Here is a 13,674-nt window from a genome sequence, read left to right as displayed (position 1 = left end):
CCTGTACTATTTTTAGGCTTAGACTTTCTCTTTTTAGAAAAAATTGACTCAGCTTAAGATAGAAACAAGCAGCAGTGATTCCGCCTGTTAAAGTAACCATCAGGCAGGGAGCCATTAGGTGAAAAACTTGGGCATGTTGAAGGTTAGTTTTGTTTTTCTCAAAAGTGTGAACAGTTTTTCTAAGAAAAATCAAAGGTTAAACTCAAACGTCAGTATATGATATATTAGACACTAAGTTTAGAAAAGACTATCCCTATAGGTCTTTTCCTCTAAAATTTGTGTAAATGGGCACAATACAAACTTGTTGGTGCAAGTGGGCACAATATATGTGATTTCTGGGTAAGCAGGAATTAACCCTTTTTTTAATGAAAAAAAAATTAACAAAGTAACTTAAATGATTGACAATGTAATAGTTGAGTGACCAAAATGATATATTTGAAACTTCAGTGACCAAAGTCTCAAATGAGTTATAGTTAAATGACCATTTGTGAAATTTTTCTCACGAAAAAAGAAGAGTTGCAAATTTAGACCATCCCTCTGTTGTTTTCTTGGTGGTTACGATGCTTTGTCTAGTTTCCATGACCTCATTACATAGACAGCTCCTTGGAAAAGAATAGTGACTTTATCTCCAACGTACCAACCTCTCTGCAACCTTGTGTACCTCATTTTATGTCCAAATGTTCGTTCTTCTACATCTGCTGCTGCTGCGTATAGTACAGAACCCAGAGGTTCTAGAATGAAACAAATTAATATCAACCAGGTCAAATGGGGTGTTGGCTAAGCCACAGTGATTGCTCTGTACACATGACATCATGGATTTCAATGGAGCATGATTGATTTGAAGGCAAGTGACAATTATTAATCTGCTCCCAGCTCCCTCTTTCAATTATTAATAAGTAAAGCTGAGTTAATGAGCTCTCATTCACTCTAGGTAGTAAGAGGTACCTTTTGTCACGTCATACTCATACCTCAAAAATAAACAAAAGTAGAACAAACTTCTATGGTGTTCCACAGTATTTCAACGGGGTTGGTTTTAGTATTTGGTCCAGAATTAACAGTGTCAAACCGACATGAACAATTTTTTTTTTTTATTAATTGAAAGAAAACAGGTAAGCAAATTACAACATAAAGTCTTTACAAATACCCTCTCCCAACTTATTCAGATGGAACACTGAGAACACATAAAGGGGAAGACAATTATGCCAAACAGCAAAATCCTTATCTCTAAAAAAAAATAAGCTAGTTTATCAGCTACAAAATTAGCCTCAAGAAATATATCTTGAAATACGATAAAATAGAAGAAAGTTGCAAGCTTTTTGATGTCTTCCGCCAGAGTCTTGATACGCTAAGGAATAACAGCTTTTTCCAAAATGCAATCAATAAAGAATTAGAATCTCACTCCACCCACACTTTAGAGAAGTTGTAAAAATATGCAGCATTCAAACCATCTCTAAGTGTAGTAGCTTTAGTAATAAGAACATTGGTCTCACTAATTTTCTTTGAAATAGCAAATAAACAAAGGACATGTAAAATGATAGAGTGGTTCTAGTTGGACTTCCAAATTTGCTATTTGGACATCCCATACATAGTACACCTCTAATTTACTTTTTAGAATACTTGAAAAGCTAAGTAGACCTCCTTATTTTTATCAAAATGCCCTTGAACATGAAATACAATAATCTATTATTCTACTTTTTATCTCTATCTTCAACCACGAAAAGAAAAATGAATCAAAATTACATGACATTAATTGCTCTCTTATGAGTAGATCTCTCCTCCACCAAAATTAATCAGATTGTTGGTTCTCGATCTTGACATGTGTTGAAACCTCTTTGAATTTGCTAAAAGAATAATTTCAAGGGTATTGTGTTGGAAGATTGAGTAATAGCTATATCATAATATTCAATTAATTTAGTTTAAGAAAATTTCAAATAGATTGTTTTGAATTTACCCTTGTAATAAATGATAGGCTATGTATAGAAATTATTATTTTTACTTAATTGTATTAAGTAAATTATAAAACTATATAGGCAATATAAGGAAATATCGGGAAAAAAAATTAAATTGAATGTTATATTTGGTTGGAGGAGGTAAGAAGAGTATTTATTTACTTACTTACTTAATTTTTATTTTTCTCTCGTTGTCCTTATTTATCTTTTCATATAAGTTGACAAAGTCAATTAATAACTGAAAAAAATTGGAGATCCAAATATCAAATTTGAAGGTCCAACTAGAACCATCCAAAATGATATACTGTAATTGTTTAAAAAAAAAACAAAAAAAAAAGTAAAAAATATGAGATATTGTAGAATTTATCAAAAGGAAATATAGAGATCCAAACCGGCATGTTCTTCATTTGTTGTATTTTTCGGCCAAATGACTTTTGACCAGCTGAACTTCTTAACATTTGACATTTACAACAACCGTAATGGTAAAAGATAAAACAACCGATCTACTTTGTCTGCTTTCTTTTACTCGGCAACAATTGATGGCAGAGCTTATTGTGGCTTCCCTAGGTTATAGCTCGCTCCTAAAAAAATTGTGTATGTTTGGTATAAATAATTCAAACTAGTGAAGATTTTAGCCACACAAAAAAAAAAAAAAATCGTCCATCATGATTTAGATGATTTTAGAGTTGTTCTTTAGTCTAATAGAGAACAAATTTTTAGCAATCCTTAGATGAATTCCTAACCCCGGCCTTAGCATGAAGTGGTGTATAGCCAAAGAAGACATTTTGCCACACACGCACACATATATGTATTACTAAATTTACACCTAGCCTATATGATTGACACATTATTGGAAATGCTTTTTATGTTTTTTATTTTTGAACATGTATTGGAATTTGGAAATGCTTTTAAACCCCCTCTTCTGGGTGATGCTTTTAAACTTCTTAAGGGAGTTAAGTCATTGTTTACTTGTGAATATGGGCAAAGGTCGTTTTCGCATGGAAATGGAAATGCCATTGAATTAGGGTGGTGGTCTATTATTACTTCATGGCAAATAAACTATAATTGTGTTGCTTGCTGACACAAACATAATATTTTGGTGGAACAAATTGGGATGGTGGGTGATGCCTCACATCATGAGCGTTCCAACTTCCAAATGGTCATTATCATAACATAGTTTACTTTATTCATCATCCTTTGATACAAAGTGGGAGGCTACCATTGAATCCCCACTCACTTGGATCTTTTACCATTTCGTCTATACGCCTTTGCTATTTGCCTTTGTTTGGTTTACTCCTTTCAAGATGAAAGAAATAGAGGTCCAAATCACACCAATTTCAGAACATAAAATCTTCTAAAGATTATCTTGTCTTTGTTTTTTTTTTAAGGTAGTTGACAGAATTCCAAAAGGCACTATTTGCACTGCTGATAAATATTTGCTCTAATTTTTTTTTTTTTTAGGAAATTGATAAAACTTCTAAATGACAAGCTAAATTGCAACCCTCAATAATAGTTTCAATTATTTATGTGAAAATACATACATAATTGAGAAACTCTCACAATACATCTTATTCGAGCTCCTTCTGTTCACGCTAATCACCCAAATATCATGCAACATTTAAGTAAAACTTACGGTATGTGAAAGATGAGAATGTAGTCAATCTTTATTTGCTTTTAACTCTAATTGTCATGGTCTATGTGTGTCAATAACAAATCTTTATAATTTCAAGATTAGAGTTCCAATCTCTTCTTCTCGAAGACTTAATTACCGGTCCTCCAAACCCGAGCCGGCTCCATTATAGTTCCCTGTATTCCAAGCGAACGATTCGTGACCAACACGTGCGAACAGGTTGGCCAAAAGGCGAGAGGGGAAAAGGGCCAGAGAGGCAAAGACAGAGAGACATCCGTCGGGTCAGGGAAGGCAGAAATTCAATATTTTAAAACTCACAGCTTTTGCTTTCTTTTTTGGTTTTCGACGAAACATACAGACTTTTGTGTACCTCCCACCGTTATTTTACCACCCCCACCCAACAACAAAGCCCGGTTCTTTCTTTCTTTCTTCTTCTTTGTTTCTTGTTGTTCTGACCAATCCGTAATCACCCACCAGGTGGGTTCTTGTTTTTCTTTCTGGGTTTTTTGTTTTCAGAATCACATGTGTTTTTTTTTGATGCTTTCTTGTTTGGAATTTTGCTTAAAGGAGTTGAATTTGTTGCAGACCAGTTCAGAGGGAGATCATTTTTGAATCCATATGGAGCAGCTTGTCAACTTCATCATTCGGCCTCCTAGGTGAATCATGAGATATACCCTTTCTGTTTCTGGGATTGGAATTCTTGATGGGTTTTTTTGTTTGGCGGATTAGATTATGATGAAAAGATTGAATTGGGATTTGGAGTTTTTTGAATCTTAGTTGCTTTCACCTCTGGGTTTATTGGAAATGAAACCCTTTATTTGGCTCTGAGCCTAATTCAGCTGTTCGCTTGAGTAGAATTCAACTATTTGTTCGTACTGTTTTTGTTGTTTTTGGTAGTATGAAGCATGTGATTGGTACTTCATATTGATGTCAAGTAACAATCCTATGCGTCATACTCTATATAAATGAAAGTTTGAAACTTCAATTTCTAATTGATGTATTGGATTCTTGGCAGAAGATTTATTGAATTTTAAGCTGTTCAAATTTTTGCGATTGCTTTGCTGTTTAGGATTAGAAATGTAAGTGAATTTCTTGTTTTCAGGGCTGAATACGACCCAAAAAATGATTTATTGGACGAGGAGTTCATACTCAAGGGGAAATGGTATCAAAGGAAGGATGTGGAGGTAAGCTTCTGTGTATTATATAAATGAGGAAGTTTGTTTACTATGCAATTAGTTCAGTGCAACTATGCTGACTATTTGTCTTGGAAACTTTTATCTTGCACATTAGTTTCTCTCCAGTTTCTGTCCTGCTTATAACTCGATAATGCCATGTGGTTATCATACTTCAAAAAAAATCTTGCAGGTTAAAAACAGTCGGGGAGATGTCCTCAAGTGTAGTCATTACATCCCCATTGTTAGTCCTGAAGGAAAGCCTTTGCCCTGTGTCATATATTGTCATGGAAACAGGTGACTATATTTGAAAATTATACTCGATACTTCCTATGTTTATTTGAAAGATATTTTATGCATAACTTACATTCTTTCTGACTTAAGAACTGGAAGGAGTGAGATTTATTATTACAATTCAGTAGTCAAATTCACAACTGCTTCAATGGATTGAATTTAGGTAACTAATAATGGCCTTAATCTTCACTACGAAAGCAGGCTGATTGACTGTTAGTTGTAGATCAATAACATGGGGTTGCGTTTGCTTCCTTTTGACCCTATGATATAGGAGTAACGTTTATCCTTAACGGCAATTGTAGCAACCTTGTGCTTTTCAGTGGCTCGAAATGTCATATTATATAGGGTCTGAATGAATCATCCAACCACAGGTTTACTTCTGGAATGATGTACTATGGAAAAATAATTTAAAAAAATTCGTGGCTGGTCTTAAAGTTGTTGCATACACAAGCCAGTTGTCTATATAGGGAATCGACCAAACATATCCGTATTGACATTAGCTACATAAACTGTTAAAGCTTAAATGTTCATTTCTACTGCTAGTTGAAAGCATGACCTATCAGACAACCATAACAGGTTTTGTTTTGTTGTTTACAACCTGTATCCATTGCAAACCAGTATTTAAACTTCAAAGGGCACTCATAGTTCATAGCTACAGTCTTACGTATGTATAATATAGTTTTCTGTCCATGCTGGTTAAACTGTGCTTGATTGTTTATAATGAATTTAAATAACCGACTGCGACGTATTCTTTTTGACAGTGGGTGCAGGGCTGATGCAAGTGAAGCGGCCATTATTTTGCTGCCCTCAAATATTACAGTTTTTGCTCTTGATTTCTCAGGATCTGGGCTCTCTGGTGGAGACCACGTCACATTGGGGTGGAATGAAGTAAGTGTTTAGTAGCTCTTTTTATTTTATATTTTATTTATTTATTTTTAAGTATGTTATATAAAGACCTTGAGTAAGCCATTTATGTGAAGATAAAGGCCTGAAGTTGTTTGTCAATGAAACACATATAGTTTCTATGCTTGATCATGGAATTGGTATCTGACATTCTTATTCTTAACTACTTTTTCAGAAGGATGACTTGAAGACTGTAGTTGATTATTTGCGAGCAGATGGAAATGTCTCTTTAATTGGCCTGTGGGGCCGTTCAATGGGTGCTGTCACGAGGTATTATTATTCATGTATTCATTGTTTATACTATTCTTGCATACGTTAAATGAATCTATATAGATCTTTCAGAACTACTTGCGCTGAAATTGTTTATCGATGCTTCTAGAGGATTGTAATTGGTTATGATTAATTGAGTTCATCATTTCTTCTAGATCTTGGTTCTAAAATCTGAATCGCTGCTAAAATTATGACTGAATCATAAAGACAGGATTTGATGGTTGCAAGCCTCATGCAACAAGTATAATTGTTGCCTCTTTTCAGTAATCAAATCTATATTTCTTCTCCAAAAAAAAAAAAAAAAAAAAGAAGAAGAAGAAGAAAGAATAAGTGCAATTCTGAAATTGGAGTATAATTGGTACTTCCAGTTATATAACAGAAAGATCCTCTGTTTTTATGTGTGTTTGTTTCTTTGTGAAAGCATTTGCGTTCAAGTTCATAAGAAGATTTGATGATTAAGAGGCCTTGGATAAGCATGATTGCAAGTACCATGGAGCCAAATGAACTCAACTCTTGGTAGTTGCTGCCAAGTAGGACGGGGAAGTGTTTGATTGTGAGGATGTTGTACACTCGTACCCAACAATTACTATATAACTGAAAGTGCCATAAAATTAATTTGAAGTATTTGTTATTTATTTATCATTTTTTTTTGGCAACTGCAAATTGTTGTCTTATTCTTTAGTCCCAGGTTCATATTGGTCTAGTCCTACAGTTCTTAGTTTTGTTATCTGGGAACTACCCTATTTTTCTTTAGTTCTGTGAGGAGAGAAAATTTGGTGCACTAGCTATAGTTTTACACTGACCTTTTTATAACCCAAGTTTATGACTTAAAATTCAATACCCCATTTCAGAGCTAGCCATTTAGAATAGTGGGTTTTGAAGCTTTTGGTTGAAGGCTTAGATAAGACAGCAAATCTGAAATTTTATGTTTCTCATTTCTTTGACTGAGAGTCTGAGAAGTTTGATTTTGAGAATGTATATTCTCACCTGCAGACATTGTCTTGATCCTGAGGAAGGAGGCAACTAATTGTCTAACTACACATGCATGCTTAATACCATGTCTTATGCAACATGTTATTTAACATGAAAATCTGATGTGCCATCCATAATATCATGGTATGCATGACTTCCATAGTAAAGGTGTTATTTGGAAATCATAACAAACACTGTTGAAGAGATTATATGGTGGGTAGAAGATATTGACATGAACAATATAACACAATTCAGGCTCTGCTTGAATAATTGGATCGTGGTGACCAAGTTATTACTCAAGGATTAAAAGTAGTAGAGATATGCTCAATGCCAACATATCTTTCAAGCAGACATATGCTCATGTTTGGTGCGACTAGTGAGTGTGTTTAGTCGCTATCTGGTATGCTGTAGAAATTTGTGGAATATTTTCTTGGCAGATTTGGTTAGTATAATTTTATTATTCTGCATCTTGGTCACTCTGCCTTTTCTTATAACTTAGCATCCTGTACTTGTTAGGCCTGGTTAATCTGCTATTAACTGTATACAATTTGGCAGTCTCTTGTATGGAGCTGAGGACCCTTCAATCGCAGGAGTTGTTCTTGACAGTCCATTCTCTGATTTGGTTGATTTAATGATGGAACTTGTGGACACCTACAAAATTCGTTTACCGAAGTTCACTGTAAGTAGATACTAATAGGAGGATATTGTGCTTACTGTGGCATAAAGCGATGCTGGAAATTGTTGTTAACCAGTTGTGCAGACATACAAAACAATTTTTTGTATTAAAAAAGAAAAGAAAAAGACATACTAAACAATAGATTGCAAGGACCCTACAGTCATGACTGTTATAAAACATTGACCCTTTCTTTTTGCGTTTTTGTTTTTCAGGTGAAGTTTGCTATCCAATACATGCGAAGAGCTATCCAGAAAAAGGCAAAATTTGACATAACGAACCTGAACACAATTAAGGTGTTTTATTGATGAATCCTTTCTTTCTTATTCTGTTGAATCTGTCACTAATTAAATTGGACTGGAAACAAAAATTTTTGACTGTTTCTAATCATATTTATTTTTTCTCATACAATGGAAACTCATCTCATACAATTAAAGTTTCTGGCTGACATCTATTTGTCATCATTTTTGCACTGGTTATAGTGATGAAAGATGCAAGAGAATTGATGTTGAAATGTTCACTCTGATACCAGTTCATTTTAGTATATTGAAATATACAAACCCTTTAAAAGTAGATAGCTCAGCATTCACAGTAGTTGCCTAAGGTTAATACAGTTGTGCTTCTTAAATCCATCATCTGCAGTCAAAGGCAGCTTAATTAGTTTGATGTAGGACTTTCTAAACTCTATTTTCACATGGACAGTACCACTAATTTAATTTTTAATTCTTTTTCCTTTTCATGTAGGTGGCAAGCTCCTGCTTTGTTCCAGCTTTGTTTGGACATGCCATTGAGGACGATTTTATACAACCCCACCATTCAGATCGTATATTTGAGGCTTATATGGTATATATCCAACAGTAATTGGAATAATATGCTTGTTGGCAGTCATCTTATGGCTGCCTGTTGTGTTTGATGTAATTTTTAAATGGATCTAAACAAACTAAAAATCTCAATTCTCTATGATGAGCAAGGGATCTAGTATGTGAACCTTGCACACATTTGAGATTGAGCTTGTTAATTAAGCTCTCTTTCCGTTTTTCTTCGTCTGTTGTCTGGCTTTACAGGAGTCTAATGTTATATTTGGCTTGTCATGTAATGTGAACTTTTTCAGGGAGATAAAAATATCATCAAGTTTGAGGGAGATCACAACTCTCCACGACCTCAGTTCTACTTTGATTCTATAAATATCTTTTTCCACAATGTTTTGCAACCCCCAGAGGATGAGGTTGGGGGTACGTTTTTCGACACCATGCATGATAACTTCGGCAAGGTAAATCAAACTGTCTGTTTATAAGTTTCTATTGTAGTTAAACTACGGGATTTTATGTTTGGAGCACTTCCAAATTGTTGACTGGTGTACGTGCAGGGTAGTTGGAGAACCGTGCGTGAGGTTGATTATGACCACGGAAGTGTAACTGCTTCTTCTAAAGGCATGACTAAAGTCCTTATTGTTTCTTTCTCAAATGCTGATTTCAACACAACCTTTCTTATTCAATCTTTAATTGATTACTTACCTGCAGAACCAGCAACAAGTGGCAGCACACAGGATGCCATTAGCCAACTGCGCTCAAGAAGACCCATGAGTCGAACAGATGTGAGTAACTGGTTGCTTCTTATATTGGTTGCTCACATGTCAAATAGTACACAATACGAAAGTAGACTGCCACTTAAACAATTTTGTTAGAGGTGTTGGTACACAGTGTGAAAGTAGGTTGTCACTTCAACAATTCTGTTAGATGTGTTTAAAACTGGTTGCTTTTTATTTTGGCTGCTCAAATGTTACTTGATACAAAAAAAAAAAAAAAAATTTGTGCTGCCACCCACACGAACTTTGTTGGAGGGGAAAATTATCTGTAGAAGGATGTGTAAATGTATGAAAAAGCTAATCTCATCCCCTCCTGCTGGCAAATTCACACATACCATGTGAAATTAAGGGGTTGATTTAATCTTTGTATTTGCCTTTTGGGGTTGGACTTTGAAGTCTCAGATGTATTAACTAATTTTGTTTTGCCTTTTCTCTATTCTATGTTTTTTCCCCTTAGGTTCCTTCTGGTGTATCATCTAAAGATGACGAATCTCATTCTAAGGTATATCTTGCCATTTTTCTCTTGTTCGATTGTTTTCCAAATCCAGTTTTGCCCCCCTAATAAGATGAGTTGTATCATGGCACATGCTTGATTAGTGTCCTGTGATATTTTGCTTAAATGAAAATAAAAAGGGTGAATCTTGTGACTTATGACGAGCTTGGTGGATCTCAATTTTTGTTGTTGTTGCATTAGTGCCTGATAGTTCTAGTTCCTCTATCTGTGAATTTTAACTAGGAAGTTAACAGAATTCAAAGTAATAACTCTGCATGGTGGTGCAGGATGGAAAAGTCGATCATGATCCTTGTCCATCATCTTCTGACATGATTAGCTTTGAATTCTCAAATGGACACCCCCATGTTCCGGCGCCAATGGACAATGATCAGTATGTGGAATACCAACTTGAGGACTTGGCAGGCTTTCCTAGTGATGTGGAGGAGGAAGAAAGGGTGGGTCATATGATTGGCCTAGCTGAGTTCTAGATTCAGGATTATTATTATTATTATTTCTTTCTTTTTGAATTTCTGACATATGCATTACCATTTAACTCGTCCCCATTATCAGATGTTCATGGAAGCAGTGATATTGTCACTAAAGGACTTAGAAATGAGACACCCAAACCCACAGGCAGAAGAGCAACCACCAGGGAATACCCCCGATTCTTCAAAGATATCAGAAAAAGATGACTATCATGATGCCGTGTCTCCGGTAGAACAGCGAGAACCTGTAGAGACAGCATCAACTTCCGCATCAAGTGCACAATCTGGGTCCTCGAAAACAGAATCTATTTCCAGTTCAGCTGTTAAGGTCGATGATTCGAGACCTGAGCAGCAAATTCCTGACGCAGCTGTACCATCTATAAAACCTGCATCCCAAGCTTCTATGTCCACAAGGGACTTGGGAAGTGCTGGGCCGTCTACTCAAAGGGATGCACCAGATAAAATCCAAAGCTCATCGGACACCGACATGTCAGCTAACACAACAGCCACGGTAACGGTGGTAAAAAACCCTGCAAGCCATGTCATGGATGGTTTAATGCGTCGATGGGATTTCAACTTCTTTAGAAACAACCACAGTCGATAGGATGAGGGCTTTATTTTTCTATTATTTTTTTCTTTTTCCGTTTTCAATTAGACTTCATTGGTGTATTGTTTTGTAAGCTGTAAGTTGTAACTAGTGTCAGGGTTCATGATTTGTGAAATGCTCGACTTGAAAGCAAAAACCGAAAGAGAAAAAAGGAAAAGAGTAGAGAGGGTGCTGTGAAGGTGATTTCTTAGTTACAGAAGCTCTATATTCAGTGTTCATATCGGAGAATGAATATATATTTTTTATTTCTCATGCCTCTGGTGTGAGAAATTATATTTCAATACCATCCCAATTTGTTAACAATGTGTAGTAGGTGCGTGATGAGATGAGGATATAGGTTTTTCCACTGTCAATCTTTTCCCATCTCCATTACCGAATGCCATCATCCAGATCAAGTACTCCTGATTGTTTTGAATGTCAATTACGCCTCTATTGCTCAAATCCAGATCAGCAGTGGTTTACTCTGGTTCTGTTGACAGGTCTGTATAGCTCTGAAACTGCAGTGTATGCAGACAATAACTAGTATATTTGTTGTGATGTTCCTTCTATCCTGCTCAGATCAATATCTTTTCTTATGTTCGTTGGATAAAACATTGAAGATATGGCGGCTACTGATCAAAGTGGAAGCAAAAAGGTAGAAGTGAATTACTCATTGTGAACAACATGGTTTTTTTTGCGCTCTTTGGGATGCATGACTCGGAAGCGAAGGCACTGATGTTGTGCTCATGTAATAATGACACCCTCCGCATCTATGACTCGCCATCTTTTTTTCGAGAGGGGCAGAAAATTTGTCGAAGGGAGAGATGCGAGAAATCAAGACAGGTCCGCAAGGACTGTTTTTCACTGCCATTGAACTGCTCCGGTTCAGGTATGGATGTTGTGCGGAACCTACTGCTGCTATGTAACTTCTCTTATAGCTACAGGACAATGAATTTTGTGGGAGAATTTTATAAGTGGTCACTTAAGTATAACTCATTTGACAATTTAGTCACTAGTATATCACTTTGGTCACTCAACTATTACTTTGCCAATCACTTTAGTTACTAAAATGACATTTTGTCTCACTTTAGTCACTTCTCCTGATCATTCCAATTTAGACTTAACAATTTTCCACGATTGGTTGGAAGAAAATATCTTTGATATTGTAGCAATTAAAATTTTCTTTTAATGAAAAAAATTAACGGAGTGACTAGGGTGAATAACAGAGTTAAAGTTGAGTGACCAAAGTGATATATTTAAAAAGTGAGTGACCAAAGTGTCGAACATGTGAAAGTTGAGTGACCATTTGTGATATTATCCATATATTTCTTTTTAACTTGTAATTGCCTAGACTGAAGTTTGAGGAAAAACATATAAATAAGACAAAAGTCATGTGTTATTCAACATCTTGCTACATCTTTATTTTTGTATGCCTTTGATTGATTTAAAAATGATGTTTATGTTGTAGAAGGTGCATAGACAAACATGGTTATTTACCCTAAATGTAATGGGAAAGTATATTGTATTGATCTTCTATTTATGTATAGGATTCCTTGCTAAGCAAGACGATTGTACATGTAATTCTCAATATACAGAGGTCTTTTATTAATGAAATATATTTCAACTTTCTCGCCAATTCATATTCTCTCCAACACGTTATCAGCACGAACCCTAATCCCAGCTTCAAAAAGTAAAAAACCCTAAAAATCCCAAAAAGCCTATATGCCGTTAGCCTCTCTAGCCTTTGCAACCCCTTGCCCCTGTTAGTCTCACTAGGTTAGCCTTGTCTGTAACCTTGCACGACCCATAGCGCATTATGTAAAGCATGTTCCTTCAGAAAATTAGATCAAGACCGTTCTATGCAAAAGATTTGAAAGAACTCATTCTAATTTTACAAAGAATCCATGGCGATATTTGTGGAACTATTCAATCAACTTGCAGATCATTTAGATACTTTATGGTGTTGGTTGATGCGTCCACATGCTGATCACATGTTGCGCTCTTGTCCACACGTGATGCTGAACTCCTAGCGCAAATTATTTGGCTATGGGCTCACCATCGAGATTATCCGATTAAGTCACTTCAACTTGATAATGATGGAGAGTTTACATTGAAAACTTCAGATGATTGTTGCATATCCATTGGGGTTGATATTGAACACCCGATTCCTCATGTTCACATCCAAAATGGTCTCGCAGAAGTCACCATTAAAATATGGCAAAGGTCATTCGAACGTTGGTAATGTGCACTATCCTTCCGATTTCTGCATGGGGTTATGCAATTGTATTTGCAGCTGTACTTATTCGTCTACGACCCACCACCACTCAGCCATTTTCTACATCATATTTGGTGAATGGATACGAGCTAGGTGCCTGTGGCTTACACATGTTTGGGTTCCCAATTTATGTGCCAATTTTGCCACGATAATGTACCAAAATGAGTCCCCAATGACGAATAGGTATATATGTTGGATATGAATTTCCATCCATCATTCGCTATTTAGAACCCTTGACAGGCGATCTCTTTATCACTAGAATTGCAGATTATCACTTTGATGAGACAGTCTTCCCATCTTTAAGGGACGATAAGAATGTCAACATTCAATAGGAACGACAGGATTCTTGAATCGCACAGTTCAAAACTGAATTACGGCGAATTATCT

The 13,674-nt window shown here is 35.7% G+C and overlaps 1 protein-coding gene across 3 annotated transcripts; it reads left to right on the top strand.

Moving 5' to 3' along the window:
• The first annotated feature begins 3,813 nt into the window (after positions 1–3,813).
• LOC112197487 lies at positions 3,814–11,336 on the top strand. Of its 3 annotated transcripts, none has more exons than XM_024338193.2 (15): positions 3,818–4,056; positions 4,165–4,235; positions 4,682–4,763; positions 4,945–5,048; positions 5,807–5,933; positions 6,124–6,218; positions 7,746–7,869; positions 8,079–8,159; positions 8,608–8,706; positions 8,975–9,133; positions 9,230–9,293; positions 9,384–9,457; positions 9,906–9,950; positions 10,229–10,396; positions 10,512–11,336. In XM_024338193.2, exons 2-15 carry the CDS (start codon positions 4,198–4,200, stop codon positions 11,028–11,030), a joined length of 1,779 nt encoding a protein of 592 aa, XP_024193961.1. In that variant the 5' UTR covers positions 3,818–4,056; positions 4,165–4,197; the 3' UTR covers positions 11,031–11,336. The 3 variants fall into 3 exon arrangements, with proteins under 3 accessions (XP_040374218.1, XP_024193961.1, XP_024193962.1); XM_024338194.2 differs by having other exon boundaries at positions 4,147–4,235; XM_040518284.1 differs by lacking the exon at positions 9,906–9,950 and having other exon boundaries at positions 3,814–4,056.
• The last annotated feature ends 2,338 nt before the right edge of the window (positions 11,337–13,674 follow it).

This window comes from Rosa chinensis, chromosome 4 (genome assembly GCF_002994745.2).
Source record: "Rosa chinensis cultivar Old Blush chromosome 4, RchiOBHm-V2, whole genome shotgun sequence".
NCBI lineage: Eukaryota > Viridiplantae > Streptophyta > Magnoliopsida > Rosales > Rosaceae > Rosa > Rosa chinensis.
Note: the sequence above shows the minus strand (reverse complement) of the source record. Positions and strands in the feature narration are given on the sequence as shown.